This window comes from Lissotriton vulgaris, chromosome 1_1, assembly GCF_964263255.1.
Source record: "Lissotriton vulgaris chromosome 1_1, aLisVul1.2, whole genome shotgun sequence".
In the NCBI taxonomy this organism is placed as follows: Eukaryota; Metazoa; Chordata; class Amphibia; order Caudata; family Salamandridae; genus Lissotriton; species Lissotriton vulgaris.
Genome location: NC_141685.1, coordinates 1886819424 through 1886847395, shown reverse-complemented (window position 1 = coordinate 1886847395; position 27972 = coordinate 1886819424). Strand labels below are relative to the sequence as shown.

The following is a 27972-nucleotide window of genomic DNA, read 5'->3' as shown; positions in this document are numbered from 1 at the left end:
GTCACTTTTATGACTGGCACTAAACTGTGGGTGGTAGTGCCTCCTGACTACTCCCTAATAAGTAGGGAAAAAGTTCCCAGGGTTAATCCTACCCACATTTGCAGCAGTTACTGTATGCCCGAATTGAAACTATTATTCAGTGCCCCACTCTACCTAAATCCAACATCGCAGAACCTTACTTTCCTTGTGAAGAGCTTCTGTGCCCACCCTAGAGATGTTGCCAGGGAAATTAGAAACCCCTCCTTTACGGTAATTCAAAACCAGGTGGGGTGGCAGCACCTATCCCACCGGGATTTGTGCCTGGCTTTCTAGAGGGAAAAAGTAGAGGGTAGGCACAGGTGTTAACTACAACTACGTGTGACAAGGTAGGCCTCTTTGAAGTTAATTACGTTCCTGGGCAGTGCCCAGATGCTCATCCTGTCGAAGGAACAAAACACCTTGATACACCCAAGGCCTTTGTCTCAGCTCTGGAAGCAAGTTCATACCTCATCAAAGGAGCGATTCAGCTTCTGAATGATAGTTGGGCACTCACGCAAATGGGTTTCCAAAGGCTTTAGGTAGGTAGATGGTGACTTTTAGAAAGTATCCTTTGGGAAATATCTATTACAAATCTAACTTTACAAATTACTTGGGCTTGTAATACATACTTTATAGGGCTCAAGAATTAACTGTGTATCTGTTTCCTAAGAAGATATAACCTTATTTAACTTTAATTAAGCTAACCAACTACAGTGAATATAGTGCTTGATGCCTTTTCATTGTAAGGACATATTTAACATTAAGTGTATTTATTTCCTACTTTAAATACCATACACCCTACCTTATGGGCATTTAAGGCTTAGTTATAGGTGACTTATTATTAATATTAAAGAAGAGGCTTGGAACATTTACTTAACAGAACCTGGGTATACTTTGTATAATCTACAAGGGATTTAAAGGTAAAGTAAATATGCCAATTATGGGTGTAGCCAATTCCTACATGTTGTAGGGGTCACAGCACTTGCACTGTGGACTGTTAGCAAAGTTCAAGTACGCAGAGTCAAAAAAGAAACAGTTGCATCAGTCAAAAAAATGGGGGTGATCGTGCACACAGAGGCATTGCCCTACAAAATAAATTCTAATTTTTTGGGTTTTTAATTGTAAAGTTATAATGTACAGAAAAGGCATTCAGAGCTAAATACATGATAATAAAATACAAAAAATATAGACTACAGTGAGGGACTGCAAGCATTCCAAATGGTTTAATTAATCGTGGTTCACATTAGAGAAAACCACAAGAGTGTGTTTTGTCGACAGTATACACACAAACTTATCATTGTGCTCATGTTTCAGAAATGTGGAGTGCATTTAAAGCAATAATTGCATACTTATTAATAATTTGCATTTCCTATCCAACCTCTTACCCCTGGATTTTATTGCAATGTCTTATCAAAATGTAATGTTATATTTGGCTACCATTGAGAACCATCAGCTTGCATAGCTAGAACTGAAATCTGATTATATAGAAATGTGATGTAGAAATAGTGGGGAAAACATGTTTTCCCCACTATTGCTTTATCAGAAGGTCTTGGGAGAGACCTGAATATAACAACAGAATTGCAGCTGATAGTCTCACCCGCCTTCTCCTCCTCTCATGGGGTTCCAAAAAACCCAAAGAAGGCTGGAGAACGTAAGTGGTACACTGCTTGCACCAATTGCTAGCTTCCACCCACAAGTGTCTGCTGACCCACAATGACAGCAATTTTAAATGTGTGTTGGCCTAGTAGCACAGTGCTAGTCACTGCTCCAGGTAGAGCAGAATGTGGGTACTCGGGGAAGTGAAGGCGCAGAAGTGTGATGGGAATATATGTTTTATGCTTTGGTGTGGGAAGAGTAGATTTGAGCGGATCATGTGGCTGCATGGCAGGAATCCATTTGTTTTGCGTTTGGGTGGGTAATGCAGGTGTTTTGGGGCTGGATTGCTGGACACCAGGACTTGAGGTAGGAAAGGGAGAGTAATGATTATGGTAGTTTGGGCTGGGTGGCAGGATACCAGGCCATTTCATTTATCATATGGCAGTGGAGGGAAAGGTAATGCAAAGGGTGGTGGTGGGCCTAGTACTGCAGGTATTTTTCATATTTGTGGGAGGGAAGGTTAGCACAAAGCATTTTGGGGACAGCAGGTGGGCTATGTCTCCCCCCAATAGTCCTCTACTACTGTACTACTCTTCTCATCAGAGGATAAAAGTGTGGAGGGCGCATATATGAAATAAAATTGTAGACGAGGTAATTGTGGATAAAGGGAATGTTTTTACCTGGGGGTCCTGAGTGATATCAGAGGCAACTTGAGCTTCATTCTCATTCTCAACATAATTTCACTCAGAACCCCATAGTAAAAAATATCCCCATTACCTACAGTTACCCAGCTGTAGTTCAACAAAGGTAGAACTAAATCGGCTATTATAGATAAATCGGTATTTTAATGTGACTCAAAAACACAATTGTTCAAATATTTACTCTCCAAATATTCGCTTTGCGGTATTTAAAACAGATGCAGACTTTTTAAATTAAATTTCCCAAACCAAGACTTTAAGTCAATAGTTTGTGTTCACAAGTTTAGTTCTGCTCCAAGCTCTGGCTAAAGGTCAATTATATTTCAAGGGCTGTGACCTTTGTGCTATTTGCCTTAGCACAGATTTCCCTCTTGTCGCATTCTCAATATCAGAAAGCAAGCCCACAAATGTATTCGAGAATATTATTATCTCAGATGAATCAACGTTTAATTTTGTTGCGTTATTTCGTTTAGAATACATTCTGAGACTTGTGCTCCACAGGGTATTTTCCGATATATATTTGTTTATATTAGCATTGCATGGTGTATCATGAGTGACATTATATTATTATTATATCCTGATTGAATCTTTTGAGTTTATTTCAGCGACTTTAACATTCCATCAGATGTTAAGGGATAGGCGCTATAATCCCCACATAAGTGTTTTTATATATTTTATAGTTTCTTGTTTAATTAAGCAAGAACAAGCCATGAATGCATGCGAGCACCGTGCACTTTGAAAGAGTATACCTAAAGCACACTAAAATGAGAAACACAAAAAATCAGCATACACCTAATCCATCACAACTGATAAACCCAACTGGCAGCCACTGTCCTTTTAACAGTCAAAAATCTGTCCATAGAAAGACACCCAAAACCAAATTTTAAGATGCTTTCTGAAAAGTAGAAAATCGTGTAACAGGAGGTAAGATTAGAGTTCCACAAATGTGTTTTTAAAAATGGGAGAAAAAAACATTTCCTCTGCGGTTTGCTGCATGCTGCAGTCTCTCAAGTGTGTGTAGAGTACCACACACCCGCATCCGCAAGTCCACACCATACTGTACCGGGGCATTTATCACAAATCGGCATCTGAGCTGCGTACAAATGCAGACAATGCTACAATTTGTAACAACCTTTATTAGTTGCAGTTTTGCCTTCATTCTGATTAAAACAATTATATTGGTTGCAATTTAATGTGTCAAGTGGAATATTCGATTTCTTAACAAGAATGACGTCCAATATGGGTTATCTTCTATATCATAAACTTCAAGTTAAAGCTATACCCCTGACATTTGTTTATTAGTGTTTTTCCATCTGAACCAATTTCTGATTCAGATGCAACAATGAGGTTAAAAGCCTTATGAACTTTCTAGAGTCTTTGTGATTCCATTTTGCCAATGCTATACCATGACTGGGCAGATAGCTCATCAACACCCTTAGCGTCCTTCCTCAACTTCTCACTAACAAAGGGATCCTCACATTACTTCTGAAACATGTCTGAGCAATTACTGCATCGTCCCCTGCCTCAACAATGTAATTCATCCAACAAATATGTTTAAGAAGTTGTAATTTCCCCACATCAATCCAAGTGCAGGTAGTGTGCCAACAGTGTATCTACTCAAAACACCAAATAAAAAAATCCTTTATCATCAAATGAGAAGGCATTTTGCCTATAACTGCTTCTCAACATTATGTTGGCAGCTTGGTCACTACCAGAAAGTGAAATAGGCTACAATTCCACTCGAGGCAGTTCATTTTTGCAATTGAAGTCTCAAAATCTCTTAGACTATGAAGGATGCATAGGAAGGTATGCCCACTTAATAATTGTTATATTGTGTGGTCTCTATGCTAGTGACTACTCACCCACCTAATTACGTTGCTTTCTGTCCTCCTCTTCTAGATAGCACAGTGAATCATCCAAATACATGTGGTAAACCATGTTCTGCACTTTTAGGATGCGAGTCAGAAGTGTAAAGTAGGCTTGAAGAGGACAGATTAACTAGCTGCTGCTTCGAGGATGATACTGCTGTTGGTGGAACTGGCTATAGACATAGAAGGGCCGTATTTGATTTGGTAAGTTCTTTAGGGTTGAGAGTGACTTCCTTTTATTTAGATATTCTGGACTTTGGTAAAACCTATTTAGCATCAGGAAAGCTATTATGTATTAAATCCACCCCTCAACTGGCATCCAAGAAAGTTGTCCGAGTCCTTCTCTAATGTAACTCAATCTAGGAAACTCTAAAACATGTCACATTGCATTTTGTTAAGCTACTGAGAGTTGCCAAAGATTTGTTTTATTAGTCAAATGTACAAACTATAATCATATTCACGCCTGTGTTGTTTGGGCATCCAACAGCTTGATGGAATAATGCATTAGTTCATCTTCAGTATGTTGAAGAGAGCACTCCAGCAGAAGTGTGGGGAGCTCAGCTATTATATTCTCAGTCAATTTGTAAGGCGTTTCAGCCCTACTTTAATCTGCTCTATATGGTATCCTGTAGGAAAATGCCTCTTTTTGTATGAACACCACCATTTTGTATGGATTGATGCTGCTGTTTTCTTGACTCTGTGCTCTGGGGCTCTGCTAACCAGCACCCGTGCAAGCACTCTGACCCCCCTAAACATGTTGAAACTGCGTATTCTCCTACTTGCCATATTTAACTTACCAAAAAGTCCTAGTATATAACACAAAGTGTGCCCAGGGCCTATAAATTACTTATGGGCTACAGCATCCATTGTGTCACCCACTACAGTGTCATTGCAAACATGAGTGGACAGTGGCAGTGTCCCAGATGCTTTAACGGCGCTAGCGCTGCGCTAATTGTGGTGTAATTTTACACGTACTTTTAACTGTAAGGGGGCATAGGGAGGAGAGCGATTAGGCTCCCTTTGTGTTTGTTTTTTAATTCAGGTATTTTTAAAAACGTTCACTGGTGGCACTGTTGGGCTGCTGAGGTCTCCTAACTGAAGGCTGCAACATCGCGCATGGGGGCTGGGCTCGTTTTCTTCCTTCCCGCCCTGTTCTGACGCCGGTGACAAGCACCGTTTGAGCAGAGGGCGTGGAAGGTCCGAGGCAGCCACTTCCGGTGCGCGGGGGAGGATAGTCAGCGCTCTAGTCTTCCTAGACGCTGGGGGGGTTAAAAGGCACAGGATCCCGGGCCCCCATGGTGGTGAGTGGACAGTGGCAGTGTCCCAGCTGCTTCAACGGCGCTAGCGCTAACCCTACCTGTGGTGTAATGTTACAGGTGCTTTTAACTGTAAGGGGGCATAGGGTGGAGAGCGATTAGGCTCCTTTCGTGTTTGTTTTTTAATTCACTTGTGCACTGTACTGTACTGCTGGACTGTTGTGTCTCCTGCTGGCAGCTACCCCGCAGGTATTTTTAAAAACGTTCACTGGTGGCACTGTTGGGCTGCTGAGGTCTCCAACCTGAAGGCAGCAACATCGCGCAGGGGGCTGGGCTCGTTTTCTCCCTTCCCTCCCTGTTCTGATGCCGGTGACAAGCACCGTTTGAGCAGAGGGCGTGGAAGGTCCGAGCCAGCCACTTCCGGTGCGCGGCGGAGGACGGTCAGCGCTCTAGTCCTCCTAGATGCTGGGGGGGTTAAAAGGCGGATGCCTACTCGGCAGCACAGCGGACGCGCCGGCGGCGTGCCAAAGGCTTGCCAAAGGTGAGCCCGTCTGCGGCCGGGCCAGGGCCCCAACCCCTGGTCAGATTTTGGTAAGAACACAGTGGAGCAGAGAACAACTCCTGCGCTTCTGTAGAGGCACCCCTAGCTTATGCCTCCATAGCATGAAAGTGGAGGAGGACACAGGATGTAAGCGCTGTCAATTTGTGTGTAGTACGGGAGGTAAAGGAGAACAGGAGTATTCCAGTCTGGTTTGCGGATTACTTAATGTTAGATCTTTGCGCAAACATAGACGAGATATTTATAATCTCCTTACAGAAAAACAATTTGATCTCCTTTTCCTTACGGAAACGTGGCTAGATGCGCACTCTGACCCGGATATCATTGAGTCTTTGCCGGAAGGATATCTGATGGTTAGGCAAGACAGGCCTAAGGGTAGAGGCGGAGGCATAGCCATTGTTTTCAAGCAGCCTCTGTGCTGCCAAATGGAGCAAATGACGGTTACAGAAAGTGAGGTAGGGACCTTCACTATCAGGGTGAATGCAGGTACTACAGTGAAGGGCTTCCTGATTTATAGACCTCCGGATCCTCACACCAGGTTTACAGACAGTTTGGTAGAAGGTATTACTGAAGCCGCTCTACGCAGAGACAAGTTCATCGTGTTAGGGGACATGAATATGCATATGGAAGATTCTCTGGACAGAGGGGCGGTTAGTTTCTGTCGGGAATTGCAGGCATTACTTCTAGACCTGAGAGTTAAGACCCCCACCCATCAGCAGGGCCATTTGTTGGACCCAATATTTGCTAATTGGGAGGAAGTGGAGATCAAACCTACCATCCCGGTACCCTGGTCAGACCACTTTCTTGTGCCATTTGTGGTGCTGATTCCGGGTGCAAGAGCACTGGAACAGGCACCCCGTAACTATCCTAGCCGGAAATGGGCGAAATTCTCTCAGGCCAAGTTTGACGAAGCACTAACCAAAGGAGGGCGACCGGGCGGGATGGATATGGAAACAGATAGCAGTAATTTGGATAAGCGCATTACAGAGGCTTTAGACTCTACCGCCCCAATATGTTTGACTAATGCGGGCCACCGCTCACAGAGACCGGCTCCTTGGTTTAACGACGAGCTGCGGTTGGCAAAGGCGGCATGTAAGCGCTATGAGAGGCAGTGGAGGTGGCCTTCTCGAGCCAGGCAAAACAGGAGTACTCGGCAAAGAGGCGAGCCTACCATGGGCTGATTAGAAGGGCTAAGGCAGCCCACTTTGCCAAGAGGATTAGGGAGGCAGAGAACTCCGCGAAGGAATTGTTTAAAATCTATAAATCTATTTCCACCGCGAAGTCCTCCGCTGCGCCGGCGGATTGTTCTGTGGACTCATGTAACCGTATTGCAGAATTCTTCGCAGAAAAAGTGGCAAAAATGTACTCCTCTTTTCCTGGGCAAATTGTAACAGGTTCTGAGTTTTCAGAAGATACAGGGGTAGTCAGGGGACGACAGGGATTGGAGAAATTTATTAGCCCTTCCCCGGAGGTACTTATACAGATCTGCAGATCGATAAAGTCAGGCTCCCCGAGGGATCCTGCCTCGCCCAAGCGACTCGCTGAAAACCTGGTGACCCTTGAACCTTATATCAGACATCTGCTGGAGGTATCTTTTAGGACTCATACGGTACCCACGGAGTGGAAACAGGCGGTGGTACTCCCTCTTCAAAAAAAGCCGAACATCAGCTTTGAGAAATTGGAGAACCTCCGCCTTATATCTCGTCTACCCTATATGGCTAAAGTGGCGGAGAAGGTCGTGAACATCCAGCTGATGGAATATGTGGAGGAAGCTAATCTTCTTCACGCCACTCAGTTTGGATTCCGACCCCGCCTCTCTACTGAGTTGGCCCTGCTTATGGCGGTCGAGACCATCAGACAGGGGGTGGATGAGGGCCAAACTATGGCCCTGGTCCTCCTGGACCTCAGCGCGTCATTCGACTCTGTAGCACATGCCAGTCTGCTGCAGTGTCTGAATGAAGGTGGGATTTCAGGTGCCGCGGTGAAATGGATTCAGTCATTCCTGGTAGACAGGAGCTTTCAGGTCCGGCTGGGGGACTGCTACTCTAGAGACATCAACTTGGGGCAGGGCGTACCTCAGGGTTCGTCCCTGAGCCCAACCTTATTTAACCTATGTGTCTCCCCAGTGGCAGCCATAGTTGAGGCCCATGGGCTGCGCATAGTGTCCTATGCCGATGACACGCAGCTGGTCATCTCCCTATAGCGTGTGCGCGCCCGGTCTTGGTGCTGACAGGTTCAGAGCATGCATGCAGGAGCTTGCATCCTGGATGTCGACCAACTGCCTGAGGCTGAATGGTAGCAAGACGGAAAAGCTTGTGGTAGTGGGGGGCCCATCTGTGTGGTCATCGGCATGGTGGCTGTCCTGCCTGGGATCGGCCCCTACTCCTTGTCAGGAAGCCAAAAACCTGGGCATTTGGCTCGATGCGGAGCTAACATTTGTGCCCCAGATTATTCGCATGGTGGGGGTATGCTTTGGCGTTCTGAAAGGCCTGCGGAAAACTCTTGAGCTTCTCCCTACGGAGGCCCGTAAGACGCTGGTGCATGCCTTGGTCACTGCATGATTGGATTATGGCAATCTTCTTTATTTGGGTGCCACGGTAAAGAGACTTGACCACCTTCAGGTGTTACAAAATGCAGTGGCTCGCTTGGTCCTGAGGCTACCCAAAAGATCTGCCTCGAAGGCAGCGCTGCAGGCACTTCATTAGCTTCCTGTCAGGAGCAGAATTGAGTTTAAGGCTCTGTGCACTTGCCACCGTATTGTATGCGGCAAGGCACCGTAGCCATTACAGAACCTTATTACTCCCTACGAGCCTGCCCGAGCCTTGAGATCTTCGGGCTCAGGGCTATTAAAAATTCCCAAAGTAAAAAAGGCACGCATGGGGGAAGGTCCTTCCAGTTTCTAGCAGCGAGAAGATGAAATAGGCTCCCACTAGAACTCCGCCTTGAATCATCAGAGTCTAGATTCAAGGGGAAACTCAAAACTCATCTGTTTATCCAGTAGGCTAGCTCCGTTTCTTTGTTGTGACTCTGTTACTCCCATTTACTATAGCGCGTGGACACGCCGGTGTGCGTAACCAGGCGCTTTATAAACCTCCCTATTATTATTATTATTATTATGACTGCAGGCCTGCTATTGTGGGCAGTTTTAAATTATACATTTCTGTTTGGTCAGTGAAACCCCTTTGCAGTGCCATAAATCTTCATTTTATATATTAATATGTCACCCCTAAGTGGGCCTTATTACCCATATGGAAAGGTGCATGATAACTAAAAGCAGAACATATAAATATTTAATGTTAAACATATCCTTATAGTGAAATAAAACCCAAAAGCTTTGTTCACTGTACCAGAGCTTGCTGTTCCATAAGGAAAACATTGAGTTACATTATTCCATTTAAAAATGCAAATTTCGGTCAGGAAATTCCTAGGAATAGAACTCAAAGACTATCATTAACAGTATTCAAATTTCAATTTAGCAGTAAAATCAATATATACTAACTATTAAGGAAAAGGTACTTTTAAAAGGTTCCTTGATCCCTGACAAAGACACCTGGAGGCCATTTGCATAAGCTTCAACTGTCACCCGGCAGCTAAATAGCCCCCTTGATGAGGTGTGACACTGCTCCCAGAGCAGTACAAAAACCTCTGGGTGTGGCAAGATGTTTCTCCTCTAGCAGGATTACCATCTGGGCTAGGACCATGAACTTTGATTAACTTCAAAGAGGCCAACCATGCCATAGGGCAATGTTAACTGACACTTGGGCAGGGCCCTTCTTTGCTTCCCCATTCAGGTAAGCACCAATTCTAGTGGAAAAGAAGCTGCCTCCAGAACTGGTTTGGAGAGACTACAGATGAGAGGTTGTCCATTTCTTTGACCACGTCAGTGGGGGGGGGGGGGGGGGGGGGGGCACAAAGGCTCTTCCCAAATGGAGATTGGTTCTGCCATGCTGGATTCAGGAAGAGAGGTGCAGCGTGGGATTGTTTACTGTCAAGCAATAGGAACTACTCCAGAAGTGGGTAGGACTACCTCCTGGAACAATTTCCATATTGTTCAGGGAGGGGGCATGAGTATAACTACTGTGGCATAGCAAGGGTCGGTTGGCTGACCTCCTGTTAAGCTACAGGGCTACAAAAATATGTAAGAAGCCCCTTTTCCTGAAGAGCCCAGATGAACAATTCCAACTAGGCTTGTCCTCTACCCTCCTGGTGGCTTCTGCTGGAGTGAGTCATGATCCCCCACTTGATGTTCCTGAGGTCTTGGTACCCTTGGCTTGTTAAAGTGTACTCCTCCTAAGCTCCTGAAAAACCTAGCACTTAGAAACCTTTGGCTGCTAAGACTTTTGTAGGATGAGGACAAACCTGCCAAGTCAATCTGTGGAAGGTAAGTTGCTGTTAGGCCAAAGATTAATGTTGCTCCTGCTCTGAGCTTTTGCATAGTAGCAGATCCATATTAATGGGATGTTGCAGAGAGGCTATCTGGCCTCCTGGAGCCCTGTTGGGCTACAGCTTACAATCTTGTCCACTTGAGGAATCAAAGCTCCTACAAAAGTGATTACATTCAAACATGGAAACGTACACCGGGCTAAGGCACCAAAAGTGTCTGAGCAGAGAAACATTCCTTGGGCACACATTTTCTACCACTTTGAGCTTTCCCGTCCCAGTCAACTGCTTTGTCAGGACCTCATCTGACAGTTATTCAGCCTTGTGAAGCCTTTCTAGGCCACAGCCTCCTGCCTTCCCCATTCAGTATTTGTGACTTCCATTTCAGAGACTAAGTCCAAAGATAGAACTTCAAGCTCGCTCAAACCAGGTTTTGGTATCTGCCCCGCACTGCATCATGGTCAGTCTTAAATCATGCCTGGGTACCAGTTAAGCAAAAACTGATGACCGAGGTTGGAGCTTAATGCTTTTTGGTGCTATTTTTATTTAAAACTTCAACAATTCATAACTCAGGTTCACCTTAATGGGATTTTGTAATTTGGTGTCACTTTGTTCAGTTATTATAGATTTTTATAAATTAGAGTGGGGGTTTTATTGTGTTGTTTTTTTTACTTTTTAACTGTTTTGGTACTTCTAAATTCTTTACCCCTTTTCTTAAATTTAGTCTGCTCAGTGCCATGGCTACCAGGGGTTGAGTTCAGATTTAAATTACTTGAAATATTGCTGGACGCAACATGAATAGTGCCCTTTAACTCATGGTAGACTACCAGGCACCCCAACTAATTATCCACTTTGTTACACATCCCTTCTTTGTTTGTTTCACTACATATTAGGCTGTCAGGTACAAAAACATTCTATATACATGTATCTCAGACTGTCATGAAAAACCTCATTGATGCAGAGCATCCATTGCTTTACAGATAGATTTACACAACATAAATCTCCCACATGCATACACACTTGGCTGAATGGAAGATACACAACTGTGGGGTACAATGGGAATTGGAGCCAACAAGGTCTTTGTAGCTGGGCATATCAGACCAAGGTGAGACAGGATTGACCTGTAGACATAGAGAATTCATGGAGCAGAGGATGTGCCAAGGTGTATGTCTGCGTGGTGCAAGGAAACTAGACACACAATGAAGGGACCCCATAGAGGAAAAAGTAAACACATGGAGTAATCCAGAGGTGAAAGCAGTAAAAACATGGATTGGAAGACCTCAATGCTAAGAAGGAAGGAGAGTGAAATGAATTAGTGGGTAGTGCAGAAGCAGTATATCTTCAGACTTGGTGAGGGGTGGATAGTAATGGCCTGGGCAAAACAATCGAAGTTAGTTAGAATTAGAACGTAAGTAAAAAATAATAGGTTACACCTCAATGTGTGAGGAAGCATTGCCATTTGGAACTACTAATGAGCAGCAAAGGAACAATATACTTGGGACCAGCCACAACAAAAGCAGTTGCACTGATCAAAATTACAGTACTGATGAAGATTTTGAACAGTTAAATAAAGAAATCCTTCTGCATTGTACACTGGCTGAGACATTTGAGGAATAACATACCTGGATACTTCCCGCCTTTATTTCTTTTGATGAAGCAGACTATCAGCAGTATCAAGATAAGAAGTGCGACTGCACACATCAGACCGATAAACCATCCTTGAGTAGCAATGTCAACCTGCCGACTTGCCATTGCTGGAGGATAAAAAGGAAACATGAATTAACATTTCAATTATTCATAGCAGACATCAAAAGAGTTATCAACCCCAAAGCTCTGATTTCCAGTTGGGCGGTTAAATCTGACCCATGCATAAGCCCGTGTTTACACACAGTTGGAATTACGAGTTGTTAGGTATTTAACAAATCCGATAATCATCGTATGCATTAAATAGCTTGCCAAATTGTTAAATTTCGGCAGTTCAAACCTACCAATATGTAATCGAGAAAACCATACAGTATTTACTGTAACTTGGCACATTAAATGCCACAATCCTCAAATTCTATCTCAACAACAACTCGTAAAAGGTGTAGTTATCGCACTCAATAAATAAAGCACCCTGTGGTATCAATATTTATTTTCTGCGATAAATATCACCTATACTTGTAATAAGGGTCTATGTGTTAACTAGTTGACAAAGTTTGTTTTGTAACGACCATATTGTGACAGAGAATATGATGCACTGCTCTGTGAGCATCCGTATACAAACCCAAAGCTTTTGTTCTGATTTCATAAAAAGAAAACAGATGTTATTCTGTGGCCCTACAATTGTATAAGTCACAAAATGAAAAATTAACACAGGATGGTAGTGCAACCCATGTGTAAAGTTGCCCTTGTGTATAATGAAAAATGCTTTTGAAGTGTTACACCAACCCTTGTGTTTCTCATCACTACTCACTCATGAGGTTGTGGATAACTGCAGTTTTTTTGCTGTTTTTTATAAGGGTGTTAAGTCGGACTGGGACAGAAAATAGGCACGAAAATAAAAGTGATCCCCATTATTGAATTAGAAAGCTAAAAAAGTTGCCCACGGTTGCAAATTGGAGCAGATACACTGTTTAGTGTATTGCAAGGTATGGAAGACTGCATGGATTTGAGTGTGCAGTAAGCAATATTTGGTTTAATATCGGGAAATCAACAGTAAAAACTGACTCAGCAGAGATTAAAACAGGTCCACATGTGTTCCAATAAACCGGCCCATACATTGCCATGTCCGTCCAGCCCATTGGGCACTGCCAGCCCGACCCTGCCAGTCAATAAAGCTCACTTCACACGTTTGTTTGAAACTTGAAAATATCATTTTGTGTGGATACTGCAAAATAAAAAAGGTTGGTTCTAATGTACATTGCGTTTAGTTCCACACGTTTCAAATAGTTACAAAGTGACTTTCCTAGTATACTGGTCAATTAATGTGCCGTTACAATGACTTGAAGTAGCCAAGGATAAATGCGCAACGCTTTGTGGAGAACAGTACATCGTGTTTTCCATGTACTCCTTGAGGCAAGACAGAATTATATACAAATCCCGACCACTTTCCTTAAATATGACCGGCTTTTTTTCACCATTTTTTAAGCGCATGGTTGAGACTATCTGCCCATTACATGGCTTTTTAATAGGAATGTGTGCAGAGATTTTTCAACTATTTCACTATTTATGTGCCCTGCTGTGAAGCTGGTGTTACAAAAATGTGCTAAAAAACTGACTTCTTTCTGTCATATGTGCAAGTACATGTGAATTCTGCTTGGCTATAAAAATGCTAGTCTTTGGTTAAAACTGCCATCTTCTAGTCAAAACCTGATAAACATGGACAACTAAAACATATACTTCATATGGCCAATAGATTAACACTCAGAATCTGAGCCCTCCACCTCTGTCAACCAGAATTCAAATAGTGTAAGCAGGACAACTGAAATTCTGCGGCAGTGGAGTGGCAAATAAGCAGAGGGACTGATTAAATTATTTGGCTAGAGAAGACAAGACTATGCAGTAATTATGTAATTATGATAGATCTGTTTTCATTGAAAAACAGCTCTGCGGGCAAGTATAGTACATTTGATCTTTATTATACATATACCTCACTATGAGGTACTTTCATATGGAACTATAAAAACTAATGTAAACTAAGACTCAGTACTTCCATTTTCTCAGTTATATAGTTCTGCTACATGTCATACTAGTATAATGGTTCTAGCATATGTCTTTTTGCAATTCCAGCATAACATCCTTTCAATGTTGAATTGTAATTATTGTATACACCTTGATGCTAATTGTAGTCCCGGCCCCATATTACACAAGCACCCCGGGGGCACTATGGGTATTTGGCGACCGCTTGATGCAACCCCAGGGCACGATAGTATTACAGAAGGGGCCACAGATGCTTGTGTGGCCCCTTTTGTAATACAGATAGCGCTGGCACACACACAGAGCGAGAGCCATCATTAGAGGGTGCTCCCTCATTTGCATGGGGATGTGGCCCTGTGCAAGGGAATCACTTTGCATTTGTGCCCTTGGCCTATTACAGAAGTGGGAGCAGAGGCAAACATTCCTGAAGAAGGCACACTGAAAGCGCACCACAAAAAGGTTGTGTACTTTCATTGCACCTTGTAAATGCAGCCCTCTAAAGAGATGAAAGAGGGTCCCATGGATTCCCACACACATCCCCTTGCAGGTGGGTGCAGCCACTCACTGCACCCGCGTGCAAGGGGATCTCTAATCTGTTTTAAAGTTCAGGTGGGTTGCCGCCTGCAGAGAGAAACATGGAGCAACTGTTAAAGAATTGCTCTGGATTTCTCTTGAATGCGCTGCCCTGGGGGCATTGCGAGTTCTTGGCTATCCTGAGAGTAGTACAGTCTTCCTGATTTGATGCACTTTCCATGTTTGCATCCGGCACACCTGCTTTCAGGTGCCCCATTGTGCAAGGATGGCAAGTGCAACCGATATGTTATATGGCCCTTGGCTTTCAAGCTGTGGTGCATTTCAAACACCAGCTCTCCTGCTGCAGGCATCCTATCTGCCTAACCACCACAAGCAGGTTGCGAGGCAACTTTATTTCGATGCACTTCCACCTCTGCTGGTGTTCATTTAAATGTATCTTGCTCCTGACGGTTTTGATAGCGATAATAGGAAAGGGTACTTCTTCGGTACTTCAGCAATATAATAAGTGGTGTGATTTATGAACATTGCATCCTGCTGTAAGACATGCAATTAAATAATCATGCAAACAAATTGTGCAAACCCTAAAACCCTAAAAACATGTAGAAGCGCAAGAGTTATAGGAAAGCATAGCCCAGTCTCACTCATCCTCTTAACAACATAGCCTTTAAAGCAACAGGTACATCTCACAATTCAGTGTGAATTTCACACATGATTTCGCAATTACTCCACATAAATCGAACTTTCTCTATGCCTGGAGATATTTAAATTCCTTTGAAGGCAGCAGCTGCTAATAAAGTGAAAATCAATGACATTAAATGCAGCTTTGATGCCTAAATGCGAGAAACTACAAATTAGTAGGCGATTGTGTGGGAATGTTTTTATATGCAAATACAGTTTAATGCACTTCGTATTTGCTCGTGCAGTTCCTGGCTTTTACAAATTGCTGTGTAGACGCGTATGATAAAATTATAGCTGTACATTTTTTAATCAGAGCCGCCAACCCATTATCGTAAAACCCCACTCACATTCATTAGGGCCCTAATGCAGCTTTTCATTGTAGAACACATATGTGGTAGTTTACAAATTGACAAACTTTTATTGAAGACTAATAACTAGCCATTTATGAATCAGTGATGTTTATGTTCCATCAAATGACCTTAGAAATACTAGCAAAAGTTACAGTTTTTACAGTCATATGGGAAATTAAAACTACTAGATAGGCACAATGTCAACCCGACTTCAGTCTGCACTGAAGCAGGAACACTGTTGACATGTCCGCATGGAACAGAAGTGATTGTGTGCATACTAATATTTTGTGACAGATTTACATTTCAATAGGAATTCTCAAAAAAAATTAAAGAGACGGTAGGTTTATTCTTTATTTGAAGAATGTGCTTGTAATTTGCAGCGTGGTATTGCAGACATGTAGGCGTAAAACAGAAAAAAGTTTGCACCGCACAGATGCGTTGTTGAAATCAAATTGAGTTTAGAATATGAAGAAACCATGAAATATGTAGTCCTATGCCCTCTTGCGGGCAGTCTGCTTCAATATTACTAAAGAAAAGAGATTAGCGTAAAGTTAAAAGACACGGTGCTGAATTTGACGCAGGGCATACGTGGGCAGAGAAAGAGTGCTTTAATGCCCGCCTACCTCTGCGAATCGCTACACGAAAAGTAGTATGCAATAAACAAGACCACATGGTCTCCTCTTTAGAGCTCTGCTGCCCAGCTATTGAGCTTGAATGCATCTGCCTATCATTGGGAAGGCGACTGACTGACTGAGTTATTTATTAAGTGCACTATTGCTGAGGCGTCTTGGAGCTGAGCGAGGATGAGGAGTGGCTGCTTCTGAATTAGGATTTTATGAAAAGCCATGTTTTTATTGCCTTTCTGAACAGGATCTTGTTGGCTTGCAAGCGTAGCTCTGTAGGGAGGGCGTTCCATAGCTTTGACGCTTGAAATTAAAAACCCTTGCCTCCCCATCGGGCTCTTCTTATCTTAGGGAGACAGACCAGCCCCAGACTCCCAGACCTTAATGCGCGGGTCTTTACATACAGTGGAAAAAGAGATTTGATATCCACTGCACCTCCTCCGTATACAGCTTTGTGGACTAGGCATAACGCCGTAAAGTCCACTCGTCGTCGGACTGGGCACCAATGTAGCTGCCTTATGCCGTTTGACGTCGGGTGCTGTTTAGGGGGATCCAACAGTATTCTTACGGCAGCGTTCTGCAATAACTGAAGTTTGGAAAGCTGTCTTTTCCCAGCTCCAACATACAGTGCATTGCAGTAGTCAATTCACGATAGAACCAAGGCTCCTACTACCGTTTTTCCTAAAGAAAAAGGAATAAACTGCAGTATTTTTCACAAGAACCTTAATCATAAAAAAGCAGGTCGAGGTAACTTGATTGATTTGTGAGGTAAGTGTTAATTCCTTGTCAATCAGAAAACCTAGATTCTTTGTCTTTGGCACAGAGATAGGAGAGGTGCCAGCTTCTGGGGGCCACCATAGGTGATTCCAGATTGAGGGTTTTTGGACAAATTCTACTACCTCAGTTTTCTCTGTATTGAGCTTTAGGAAGTTTGTATTCATCCAGCCCATCACACTAGTGAGGCAATTTCGAAACCGTTCTACTGTAGCTTCGACAATCTGTGTAAGTGATACCACTAACTGGGTGTCATCTGCATACAGTACTAGTGTTAAACCTTGATCTTTTATCAATTTGGCAGTGGGGTCACATACAGATTCAACAATGTGGGGGATAAAGCTGATCCTTGAGGGACTCCTCATTGGAGAAAGAATTCTATGGTCTGAATTCCGTCCCAGTAGATTTGTTGTACCCTGAAGCCCAGGAAGGACATGAGCAATGTTAAGGCTGTATCCTTGACACCCAAGGCTCTAAGCCGCTGCACTAGGACCACATGATTTACGGTGTCAAAAGCGGCTGTTAAATAAAGTAGGATTAAAAAAGCTCTACCACTTTCATCCATGACCTTACGAATCTCCTCAGTTGCCATTATCAGAGCAGATTCTGTAGAGTGTTGTGACCTGAAACCATGCTGACAGGAGTCCAGGATATTGTTAGAATCCACGTACTCCATCAGCTCCTGATTCATGGCGTTCTCTAATATTTTTGAAGGCGAGAGCCATAACTGAGTTTTTACACCACATACATTCCACCAACCAAATATTAAAATGCTGACATAAATGTTTTGCCATCATTGTATTTAAGTGTTAAGCTAAAGATGGCATTGCATAGGCTTTACTAGTCAATGCATAAATATATTCCTCCTCCTATTAAGCCTATACAATACGATTCATCACTCTTTTCCAATGTCTACCAAGCAAAGTTTTACTTCAGGCTGTAGTGACATTTTTGGGTCTGGGTTACAGACAGTATAATCTGTCTATTGAAGACCACTAGTTTCCAATTCCTCACATACACTTAGAGTGGACTTTTAATCGGTGCCTTGTTCATGCTTGGTTGCTGTTGCTTGCTGTCCATCTCAGGTCTCTTCTCTTAATGCTTAAACATTTATGTGTGTAATAGGAATCTATTTAATGCAGGTGCATTTAGAATGACATCTTCATAATTCTTTACAATTTATACATGTATTATAGAGCCGCATTTATTGTGTGTGTAGAAATGTGAACATATTCTGTAACCCTCAAACGGGCCATTGTGAGTGAAGTTGCATTCACAGCAGGATGTAATGGGCAGTTTCACCAACCCACTGGGGGAACACTGTATTTTAATTTTGGCGTACCACAGCATCCACTGGGATAACACACAGGAGGTAACAAAGTATCAGCAGGCCTTTTGGCACACGCCCACCAGGGCGGGACTTGAGACGCTTATCAAAGGCTCCCTCTGACTGCTGTTGTTTTTGCCTTCATTCCGCCCCTGTTCAAGAGCACAGGAGTGCTCGAAACGCATTGGGCTGTGCATTGTGGAGTGAGAATTGTCTTTTCAACTGTTTGTGTTTCCTCGCATTAAAGGCAGTTCACCATCTGTTTAGTGGCGTCTCCTCATTAGGGCAAATGACTTGTTGGATGTTTTGCGGCCTGGCCTAGGGAGCGGAGACGCTCTGCCGCAGACGAGGTGCTTTGAAGATTCGAAGCACTGAGAAACTGACGGGCCATTGTGAGTGAAGTTGCATGCACAGCAGGATGTAAGTGGAGTGGTGTGGCTCACCAGTTAGAGGCGGCAGACCCGGGAGCAGAAGTCGGCCGGGGCCAGGGTTCAATTCCCGACGCGGCAGGGTCGTGGACTTGGGTCAGCGGACTCGATAATTCTCGCTTCGGTGCCTACTCTAATCTGGGGTCACACTCGGCAACTCTGGGCATTAGCTTGCCTAATCTCCACAACGGCCCCCCCCAACGTCGGGGATGCCTGGCTCCACCCTGGGGACTCCCAGCAGGGACCATCCCACAGGGAAAGCCAGGACGGGTTCCCCAGCGTTGCACAGTGCCAGGAAACCTCCGGGTAGCAGCGCGCTTTACAAGTACAAACATAATAATAATAATAAGGGGCAGTTTCACCCGACCCACTGGGGGAACACTGTATTTTAATTTTGGCGTACCACGGCATCTACTGGGATAACACACGGAAGGGAACATCAAGTACCAGCAGGCCCTTTGGCACACGCCCACCAGGGCGGAACTTGAGACGCTTATCAAATGCTCCCTCTGACTGCCGTTGTTTTTGCCTTCATTCGGCCCGTGATCAAAAGCAAAGGAGTGCTTGAAACGGTTTGACCTTTGCAATGTGGAGTGAGAATTGTCTTTTCAACTGTTCGTGTTTCCTCACATTAAAAGCAGTTCACGGTCTGTTTAGTGGCGTCTCCTCATTAGGCCAAATGAATTGTTGGATGTTTTGCGGCCTGGCCTAGGGTGTGGAGATGCCCTGCCGCATGTGGTGCGGACCGGGTGCTTTGAAGATTCGAAGCACTGAGGAACAGCTGGGCTATTGTGCTGTGAGTGAAGTTGCATGCACAGCAGGATGTAAGGGGCAGTTTCACCCGACCCACTGGTGGAACACTGTATTTTAATTTTGGCATACCACTGTAATTACTGGGATAACACACGGAAGGGAACATCAAGTACCAGCAGGCCTTTTGGCACACGCCTACCAGGGCGGCACTTGAGACGCTTAATAAAGGCTCCCTCTGACTGCAGTTGTTTTTGCCTTCATTCCGCCCGTGATCAAGAGAACAGGAGTGCTCGAAACACATTGGGCTTTGCATTGTGGAGTGAGAATTGTCTTATCAACTGACTGTGTTTCCTCGCATTAAAGGCAGTTCACCGCCTATTTAGTTGCGTCTCCTCATTAGGCCAAATGAATTGTTGGATGTTTTGTGGACTGGCCTAAGTCGTGGAGACGCCCTGCCACTTGTGGTGCAGATCGGGTGCTTTGAAGATTCGAAGCACTGAGGAACAGATGCGCCATTGTGAGTGAAGTTGCATGCACAGCAGGATGTAAGGGGCAGTTTCACCCGACCCGCTGGGGGAACACTGTATTTTAATTGTGGCGTACCACGGAATCCACTGGGATAACACACGGAAGGGAACATCAAGTACCAGCAGGCCTTTTGGCACACGCCCACCAGGGCAGGACTTGAGACGCTTATCAAAGGCTTCCTCACACTGCTGTTGTTTTTGCCTTCATTGCCTTCACACCCCGTTTTGAGCACAGGGGTGCTCGAAATACGTTGGGCTTTGCATTGTGGAGTGAGAAGTTTCTTTTCAACTGACTTTGTTTCCTCGCATTAAAGGCAGTTCACCGTCTGTTTAGTGGTGTCTCCTCATTCAGCCAAATGAATTGTTGGATATTCTGTAATCCTGTGCACTACTAAATTGACTAGAATAGGCCTCGAGAAACAGTTGTGTCCATGCTCACGTTTAGAGTTTAACACGTAATTTGTATTTAACCTTCAATGTAGAATGTGTGTATTTGTATTTTGTTTCCACTACAGGTTTGGAGAGAAAAAGCCTCATTAGTTAGCAAAGAGGGTTTTGTTTTCTTAAGATAGCAAGGTAAGAGAAGATAAAGTTGGAAAGCTGAAGCACAGTAACAAGCAAGGAGGCTTGTTCTCACGGAAAAGGAGAGGAATGACCAAGGACGAGCAAAGTTGTAACTTATTGATGTAGGAAAGGTGGTGAAAGAATCCATTGTACTCAAACTATGGAAATTCACCGGCAAATATCACGTGGAATTGTGTACTCTGACTGCAATCAATATTTTATGCTGAACAAAGTGCGGGGCAGAAGAGTCATCTTAGGTTTTGAAAGGGAGGAAGAAATGCTTCAACTTGTGTGGCTTTATGCTACTTGACCCATGGTTGGAGTGCCTTCTATTGAAGACTCCGAATACTTTCTGATTTCACCCTTATCGAATGTTTCTTAGCTTAGGGTTGCCCCTTTTAAGGTAGTGTATGGTGAGATAGCTTGCTCGTGCTAACTTTGAAAAATCATCTGATGCAATTTAATCCTGAGTTCATTTTCCTGATTGTTTGCATCATCATAGAGCGAGTCTTCTACATTGTATCATATAGGGTAAATCTCTTCGTGATCTTTCTGAAATTTTATATGATTATGTTGAAATCGATTTCAGTTGATTTGTTTCTAAATTTATAATTAAACCCTACTGAACTCAGATTAAGTTGTCAAGTGCACTAAAATTAGATGTTAACAAGTGATTGTTTTCTCCCTTACCTCTTGTACTTCTAGAAAGGTCACCCCTATGCAGATAACTGTTTCACTAGGCCCAAGATTCAACAGCCTCTCACATGAAACAGAAACACCACATTTGTTTGGCTTAGCCTTATATGAAAAGGCTCCCTACATTGACAGAGATACCCATATTTGACAGGAATCTTCAAGTTTATCATGACTCTTCTTGTGATGGACAGATGCTATTGAATGTTAGCTATATTGTTCAATGTGCCACCAACAGCTGTTTGGCCTCCCACTTCTCTTCCTATGTCAGGTCACTATGCTGTTAGCATGAGGGCTCCCAGAGGTGTAAGGGAGCTCTCATACTCCTTCTTCCAGCAGCAAAGTCTTACTCTCTCATTCAGCAGCTGCCTTTCTGGTGCCTGTCGACTGCTCTACTTGTCTGCTGCCCCAATACCAGGAGGGCCTCAGTGTGCTTCAGCAGTCTCTGCACTTGATCTGCCAGAATATATAGTACAGCCAATATAATGATGTGCCTGGGCCTAAAGCTGTAAATAAACATAGAACAAGGGAATCCTGTAAGTCAGAAAGGACCAAGGATGAGCAGTATGTTATTAGAGACAGTGGTCTCTATCAAGGAAACATGAAGGCTTACACACAGAACTACAATCAGAGCTGTGTAGGTCTATATCCAAATGGAAAAAACTTTATTTATTTAAACATTCAATAAACACAGACAACATTTAGTATAATGCAGTGAGCAGACAGTGACGGGGTTTGGAAATCTACAGATTTCAAGACCTCAGACATTTGTTTTCAAAGTGACTTTCAGTGATACATTGTTTACAACAGTCATAATGAGGAGAACATCGTATGCTCCACTTCAAGCATAAGCAGAGGGTTGGAGTCAAGATGTAGTTGTTTTTTGATATTTTGATCCCCAACAGCGGTTGGGGGATCATTATCAGGTCAGAAAAATCTGAATGCCTGAGAGGTAGCTGCCAATTCAAGATGTGGACCGCAAGGCCGGAGGGATAGAGGATCAATATCCTACCCGTTGCGTCCTGGTGCGGTGATAAGAGGAATCCAATTTAAAGCAGGATCAGAGTAGTTAGGGATTAATAACTCCCTGGTGAAGTCCTGCTGACGTGGCTCGAATTCGAGCAGAAAATTAGGAGAATCCGCAGAGTGCTTGAGATTCGTCAGGATAGGAGCCGATAATCTGGGAGCTGGATTCCAGGAACGGCCTTCAGCTATAGCAAGAGCTATGACTGCCTCAAAGAGAACCAGTGCACGTTTATAAGAGTCCATGTCAGCCCATGTCTTTTCTGTAGCAAGAGATTTGAGGCTGGTGAGCACAGATAGGAGCTGCAACCCTGAACCTGAGTAGCCTTCAATTTTTCCACATAAGTAAATACCCATGTTCCACTTTAGATATGCTGAAACTGATTGAAATTACACTTCAGATTAAATTTGAGCAAGGCCAAGGAGGTGGGCCTTAATCAATAGGGGAAACTGGGATTTTCCTAGTGAATCTGATTTCATGCTATGCCCTAAACCAGACTCAACCGCACATTGGCTTCATATGTGGAATGACTAATGGAAAGGTGCACCCATTAAGAGCTTTGTCTAATTTCTATTCTATTAAATTAACTTGATTACAATAGGACTATAGAATACTGTTTTGCAATAATTACGCACTCCTAACAATAGGAATAACATGTTTTCTTAAGAGTGACAAATGTTCTCCAATAGGAAAAATGATTTTAACCCATTCTTCGAGGAGAATGAACGGAAAGGCTGACACATTTAGAAAGCTCCCACTAAACAACCAATTAAACATTTTAATGAAATATAAGATCACAAATAGCAAACTTGAATTCAACACTAGATTTAAACCACCATCTCCCCAAAAAGCAAAACAGCCACATTATGCAAATTAAGTAAGACATGATCATGCTGTAGTTCCTACAGTGAATCCTTTCATCCAGCAAGTAGACAAGGGTATAAAAAGTTGAGCACCGCATTTCAACATGTTGTGCTATTCTACATACACTTGACAAGGTAGATAGTATTGACAATACATGATATGTTATGTTAGTAGTTAGTTATCTTTTTGTTTACTAAATAGTCATTTAAAATTGACCTGCTGATCAGTGTATTTAATAAGTCTTGTATCTTTCAACAAAAATCCATAATGGCAGTCCTGCCTATCTCATCCCTCATTATAAGTAACCTAGTAATCTCTGGTAATTATACCATCTTTTCCCACCTGCATAATGGACATGCATTATACCATATCACTGCCATCAATCTACTTACTATACAGGCTGCAGTCAAAATATCAAAGTCTGCCTATTTTCAGGGCTTAGTTGCAAAAGGCCATTTTGCATTGGCTCTCACAGCACTATGCTAGCCCCCAGCTGAAAAAAAATAAAACATGGCTGCTTAAGGGAGAAAATAGAAGCAGCAGTAGGCACATTGGAGAGAGGTTATTTCAATCCTAATGAGCTTTTGAGAAGCATAAGCCCTTGAAAAGGAATGTTGTCGGTACTTTCCTGAAGGAGATTAGTTTTGCCAGTTTTTAGATTATCTGGGAGGAGGTATGGCTTTCAATCAAATGTTGATATAAAAATACCAGACAAACTGGAAATGAACGAGTTGGCAAAGACCACAGTATCATTTTAGGGACGAATAAAATATACATCACTCTATTGGAACGTTGCTAAGAATGTCTACAATTTAAGCACATAGGAAGGGAGAGTGGCATCCAATTGCAAATTCTATTTTAGCAGTTGTTAAGTCAACAACGAGCCACTTTTGGTAAAGAAAATGATGTAAAAACCAAAAGCATGTTTTTAAAAAACGTGAGTTTTATATCAAAACAAGAGGTATTTTTTCAATTGATAGGAGGGGACACAGCAATACTGAACGGATTAAATATGTATTTTTCATAAAGTTGGATCAGATACATAAAATGCATCAGAAAATCAATTTGCTGTAACAGATCAAAGTGAGCAAAAATTAAAGGAATCTCTGAGGGGTTTCTCAGATTTAAAAGTGAGGTGAAAGCTATGGCTCCATGTTTGTAACAAGTTTGAAACAATCCATACTGGAGTATTAATACCGATGGCAAATGCTACTAACAAATGTACAAGAGACAAACAACCAACATATTAGATTACACAAGGCATATACTGAAAAACTAAAAGCATCTTTGGTGAATGTTCTACTTTATATTGTCCAGAAACAAAGAAGACTCACTTTCTAGATCCTAGCTTCCACGTTCATAATTCTTATCTAAGTCCACCGAGCACTCTGGAATGTGATCTATGCAGCACATTTGGAGTTACACAGTCAGACTTTCCAATTGTTCCCTTACTTCCTATGCCCTAACATCTGTACTCCGTCTTCTTGAAGAAAATAAAGCAAAATCTAAAGAAAGTGACATACAGACTGAGGGTGATTGAAACTTTAAAAAAAAATTTAAATGCTAAACATATCACATAATTGTGATATATATGTCACCAATATCTGCATTAACTTTTCTCGGTGATGGCAGACCTTGCACATAATAAGTCACACAAGACAAAGACAGGAGATTAGTTCATGGAGAAAATGTCTAGACTGAAGGGTAAATGTCTTTTGGTGAGAGATTGTTTACTTGAACCAGTCTCGTAAGGGCAAAATTCACCCAAACTTTTGCTTTACCGGGAATAGTTAATACATTTCACGTATTGCGAAAGTTGCAAATTATGCAAGATTATGCCAGTGTAACAAAGATTACACACCAGACTACTACAGAGTAATAACTTCCTTTTATAGTGTAGTGGTAACAGGAAATATAGAACATTGGACTCAGTTTTCTAACTATTTTAGAAAGTAGTCTTTGAAAAACCTTAGAAGAATTACAGAAGCATAACTTAATTAAATAAATATTGGGTGGCTCAATAAAGAAATGATTAGTAGAGCTCAATATGTTAAAATGTTCAAACATGATATGTAGAGAGAGAATATTGTGCTATTACCATTTTTTAAGAGAAGGAATCAACATTAAGTGAAGATAAGTTTCTAAAATGAGTCTTTGAGTAAGAGTTTGGGAATATAGAATAATCATAACTCAGTTCTCATATCTGAAGGTGACATGTCAGCATTCAAGGAGCATCAGTACACAAATATCACTCTTGAAAAAAACTTTAACACAGAACACATGTTGGCTAAGTGTATTTCATGAATGATATATATGAATTCACTGCCAAAGTAAGGAGGAAACATTGGAAAAAGCTGTTCACAAATGTAGAAGGACTGTATCTCGCAAGGCAAGCGCCTAGGTTTCCAACTTCATTAGTAAAACTGGCAGTTCAATTAGCTTTAATATAGCTGATGAGGAGACTTAGTGAGGGTAATTTCAGTTTCATATCCATTCATCCCATTGCCTATGGGCTGCTCCAGTGAGAAACCTGTTTTAGTAGTGTGGAAGCCTGCTGACTGCAACTGCATTAAAATCAAAGGATAATTTTCCCCTGATCAGTGAAGTCAATAAAATAAAGTTTTCCTGTTCTACTGCAAGAAACTTAAAAGCTTTCTTTCTAATGCAATAAAATAAAATGTTCCTGTTCTACTGCAGTGAGCAGAACACTGGTCAGGTACTAGGTGCTGTTATAAGCTTTAATACTCAAGCGTCTGTAACAGTGTTCTTTCTGAAACAAAGTGATTCCTCAGCATTGGAAAACGAGTTTTATTCCATTCATCACAATTTGAAAGTGAAGTTGTGTATAATCATTGCTTACTGTATGTCAAATCTTTGAGCATGTCACACTATTATTTTAGAAGGAAGAATACACCGGCGAAGAAACACCAAGCTCACAACATGCTACTTCAATCCTCATGCATTGACTTGACTCGCGGGTACACAGTCATGCAGTCAGTTACAGCCAATTACATTTCAAAGGAGTTGTCCATCCTGATGCTGTTGCTGACATGTAATAATGCCTTGTGTGGTACTCCTGACAATTCATATCCTCTGACATTCAGCAATAGGGAAGGCACATGAATGGTGCATGATTATTAATGTATGTCATAAGACTGTATTTACGAAGTGTGATCAACTGTGTTATTCAAGACATGAGACGCACACTACAGTGCAGGCATGGCAAACCCCACCCACTGTTTAAGGTTTATTCCATTTAGCGGCAATCTTGAATACTAATTACCCATATTTGACTCAAAAGGGCTAAAGTAATCTAGTGTTTCCATGTACTAATAATAAGTATATTTTATTGTGCAAGTTTGCTGCTTGTCTCCCAGTATAATTTCCCTTTAGTATGTGTTTATTTTATTTTTTCTGTTGTATGTAAGCAAAGAAGTGTACACAGGAGGAATAAAAGACGTAAGTAAAAAATGAGGGAAATTGGTCTGACACTCACTCCTACTTGTTCTAACAAAAACATATTAATATTAAAGAACAATTGTTAAAGTCACTCTAGTACCAGTAGACACAAGCAATGGTCTGCAAATTTGGGCAACAGAATGTACAACTCCATGCTAACATCGAACGTGCCTGTGGACACAAGCAACAAGCAATCATCTCACTAAGAAAAGAAACCAACAATAAAGGTACAACACGGTTTCAATGGCATGCTTTAAACATGCTTGCACACACTACTTCTCAGAGTGAGGCAGAAGTGAACATACTACATAGTGGTGCCTCACCTGGACCTGTCTGAAACATTTCCTCTGAACTCACACAATCAGAGAGACCCTCAGCACCAATGCGGACTTTATATGCGGCTCCGGGTGTCAAACCCCTTAACACAAAGAAGCTCCAAGTTTCATTTACACATTCTTTTTTCCAATCTTCTTTACCTGAAAAGAATTTTAGGAAAACAACACATTGGAGTAGTCCATGCTTAAATTCATCACCCAAGATGACCAAACCCTTAGCAATTCTACATTACTATAAAGGAAACGAGTTTTGCTTCCAGGACAGTTTGGCCTTCATACCACATGCAACAACCATTTTCGGTGACACATGCATAGCCCATTAGAGTGAATGCCAAGAAATTGTAAATAAACTTCTAAATATCAATAATCTTGAATCAATTAGATCAAAGCTTGTTTATTATTTTACTTTTTCATTTAGCTTTACTTTAATTGTGATCCTTGTGCTGTAATCCTAGTACAACAACTGTACAAATTGAAATGATGCCAGTAGATTTTAAAGTGAAAGTAGTCTTTCAACTCTCATGAAATGATTCAAATGAAATGATTCATTGGGTTAAATATTTCTAAATCACTCAGCGGCTTTTGAACCGATGAGTATAAACGCAAAAAGTAATCAACTTCTTGGTCAATAAACTATGTAATCCGATTTTAAAGTAGAAGGACAAATAAGATATTCTAGATGAAATCTGGCTCAACTTTCTCATTCAAGGCAATGCAAGAAAAGAAAAATATGATTTTCCAAGCACATTGTGGAACACAAAGAGACAGACCGGATAGTTTATGAACACATCACCACAGAATAGTTTATGAACACACGCGATGAAATACACTATGGAACACACAATATCATGCACAAGGTAGCTGAATGTTCATGGTTCCAAGCATAATAAAACTAAATACAAGTTGTGCTAAAATATAATTACAGTGAATGTGATCTGCACCAGATTACATTGAAAAATGTATTTTGTAGTAAGATTGCAAATAAC

The 27972-nt window shown here is 42.2% G+C and overlaps 1 protein-coding gene across 16 annotated transcripts in view; it reads right to left on the bottom strand.

Moving 5' to 3' along the window:
- The window catches only part of NRCAM (neuronal cell adhesion molecule), a 967670-nt gene that overhangs the window by 57250 nt on the left and 882448 nt on the right, over window positions 1-27972 (bottom strand). For 12 of the 16 annotated variants that reach the window (XM_086919453.1, XM_086919434.1, XM_086919444.1 and 9 more), the window contains 2 exons: window positions 26975-27127; window positions 11998-12129 (listed from right to left, as the gene is read on the bottom strand). In XM_086919453.1, coding sequence (XP_086775579.1) covers window positions 11998-12129; window positions 26975-27127 — 285 coding nt within the window. The remainder of the gene's footprint in view (window positions 1-11997; window positions 12130-26974; window positions 27128-27972) is intronic. The other 4 variants (XM_086919456.1, XM_086919457.1, XM_086919461.1 and 1 more) reach the window with 1 other exon arrangement.